Source organism: Canis lupus, chromosome 26 (assembly GCF_003254725.2).
Source record: "Canis lupus dingo isolate Sandy chromosome 26, ASM325472v2, whole genome shotgun sequence".
Lineage (NCBI taxonomy): Eukaryota > Metazoa > Chordata > Mammalia > Carnivora > Canidae > Canis > Canis lupus.
Window position 1 is genome coordinate 7071264 of NC_064268.1, and position 2704 is coordinate 7073967.

The 2704-nt window shown below is 48.1% G+C and overlaps 1 protein-coding gene across 1 annotated transcript; it reads left to right on the top strand.

Moving 5' to 3' along the window:
* The first annotated feature begins 393 nt into the window (after positions 1-393).
* On the top strand, positions 394-2492 carry LOC112676487 (hydroxycarboxylic acid receptor 2). Its single transcript, XM_025473772.3, has one exon. It carries the CDS (start codon positions 525-527, stop codon positions 1614-1616), a length of 1092 nt encoding a protein of 363 aa, XP_025329557.1. The 5' UTR covers positions 394-524; the 3' UTR covers positions 1617-2492.
* Positions 2493-2704: the final 212 nt, after the last annotated feature.

Below are 2704 nucleotides of genomic sequence, written 5' to 3' on the forward strand. Positions count from 1 at the left end.
TGTTTCTTAAGTCATATATATGCTAATACTTCATAGTCACTCTTAACGTTTCTAGAAAACCATACTGTTTAGCACAGGAAATTACTATTGCCGTTGTCATCTTGTTCATTGTGTGAGCCAACTACACAACCGTGAATTGATTCTCTAATGCTGAGCCTTCGGTATGCCAGCACACAGACTTCCGAAGGGAAACCCTCCACATTGCAGTAATTCACAAATGACAGTCGGCTTGCCTAAACTCATCCTTTACATTTAGGAAACTTTGTGGGTTCCTGTCTTCCCTGGGGGATTTTTATTACTTGTTTATGCAAACAGAAGATTGCATAAGAGTCTTGCTGGCTTTTTTTTTTTTTTTTTTTCTTAAGGGATTTCGTAGTTTCCTGGTAAGCACTCAGTCACCAGTTTCAACACCCTGACATGACATAAAGGCGGGAGCTGAACCTCCGGTTCGCCACTCAGACACACACCTCTTTCCTTGAGCACTCGCTAGGTGAGGCGCTCCCTAGGACCGGCTTGTTCCACTCATGAATCTGCACCAGCAGCAGAATCATTTTCTGGAAATAGACAAGAAGAACTGCTGTGTGTTCCGGGATGACTTCATCGCCAATGTGCTGCCACCGGTATTGGGGCTGGAGTTTGTGTTCGGGCTTCTGGGCAATGGCCTTGCCCTGTGGATTTTCTGCTTCCATCTCAAGTCCTGGAAATCCAGCCGGATCTTCTTGTTCAACTTGGCTGTGGCTGACTTTCTCCTGATCATCTGCCTGCCATTCTTGACGGACAACTATGTGAGGAAGTGGGACTGGAGGTTTGGGGACATCCCTTGCCGGCTAATGCTCTTCATGCTGGCCATGAACCGCCAGGGCAGCATCATCTTTCTCACGGTGGTGGCTGTGGACAGGTACTTCCGGGTGGTCCATCCTCACCATGTTCTGAACAAGATCTCGAATAGGACAGCGGCCCTCATTTCCTGCCTCTTGTGGGGTGTCACCATTGGCCTGACGGGTCACCTCCTATCCAAAAAAATGCTGATCAGGAATAGAGATGCAAATTTGTGCAGCAGCTTTAGCATCTGCCATACCTTCAGGTGGCATGATGCTATGTTCCTTCTGGAATTCATCCTGCCTTTGGGCATCATCCTATTCTGCTCGGCCAGAATCATCTGGAGCCTGCGCCAACGACAAATGGACAGACATGCCAAGATCAAGAGAGCCATCAACTTCATCATGGTGGTGGCCATCGTCTTCATCATCTGTTTCCTGCCCAGTGTGGCCGTGCGCATACGCATTTTCTGGCTCTTGCACACTACAGGTACGAAGAACTGTGACATCTATCGCTCGGTTGACCTGGCATTTTTCATCACCCTTAGCTTCACCTACATGAACAGCATGCTGGACCCTTTGGTATACTACTTCTCCAGCCCCTCTTTCCCCAACTTCTTCTCCACCCTGATCAACCGCTGCCTGAGGAAAAAGAGACCACAAGAGTTGGATAACAACCAGAGCACAAGCATGGAGCTCACAGGTGATCTGAATACTACCAGGAGTGTGCCGGACAATTTAGTGGCCAACTCCGGCGAGCCACGGAACCCATCTTACCTGACCCCAGCTTCTCGCTAAATAACCAAGCCAAGAAGAGAGCTTGTCACCAAGAACCAAGGTCTCTGGATACACAGTTTGGCTGGGTGCACAGGATACCATCATTAAACTTGGCCTGTGGTTTCCTGGAACTTCCAGATTCAGAGAATCAGATTTGGAGAAGGGTAGTGGCAGAGTGGGCTGCCTGGTTGTGGAGCGTCACCAGAGGACTCTTGGGGGAACAGAGAGGAAAGCTTCTGAAACTTCTGCTCAATTTCTGACACTCATGGAACTGAAGATGACATAACTGTCCATACTTTTGCTGAGTAGAGTTGGAGCCACGGAGACGCCCATCAGCGCCTGTGATTCACTGGCCTCTTTCCCTCACCTGCCTGAAACAGGGATGGTTCTTGGCTCCTGGGGTGATACCTAGCCGGTTGGTGGGCTCTAGATGGAATAAGAAAAGCTAAGTGGCTGGAGGAGAGTTATTGCCCCGAGAGGGAGGCCAGGTGTCATTAAACAAACCAGTAGTTCTCCCACATTCCATGGGACCAATTAATCTTCCAGCCACACTTCAGTAGAAAAGCACTAGGCAGACAGACTCACAAGCTTGGGTTAATATCTGAGTTTCCAGTAGTCATAAGAGAGGGATTAGCCAGGGCAGGACTGAGCAAAAGAGTCCTACTAAGAGAAAGGAAAGGTGTTTGTGCTGTGGCTAATCCATTCCTCTCCTGTTGACAATAATCGAAGGCTGAGCAGTTAGAGACCTCAGAGAAGATAACTCCTTCCCATCTCTTGTTTTTGTCATTAAAAGGGAAATGCTGCCCAGTGGTAAAGAGAGAGAAGGTTCCTTCACATTTGTTCGCTTGTTTCTGTCCTTATAAGAAATCTACCACTTCAATAAATTTTGATATGAGACACACAGTCTGGTGTTGCATGTGTCTGGGTGATGGTTCACAGAAAGGGACTTCTTATTTAAGCAGAGACCTTTATGGGCTGTTAACTGTGTCCTGATATATAAATACCAAATACTGGGATGCCTGGGTGGCTCAGCGGTTGAGCATCTGCCTTCATCCTAAGGTGTGATCCCAGAAGTCCCAGGAGCAAGTCCCAATCCGGCTCTCTACATG

Coding starts and splice junctions, on each gene's coding strand:
- LOC112676487 (XM_025473772.3), top strand. CDS start 525: ATGAATCTGCACCAGCAGCAGAATCATTTTCTGGAAATAGACAAGAAG.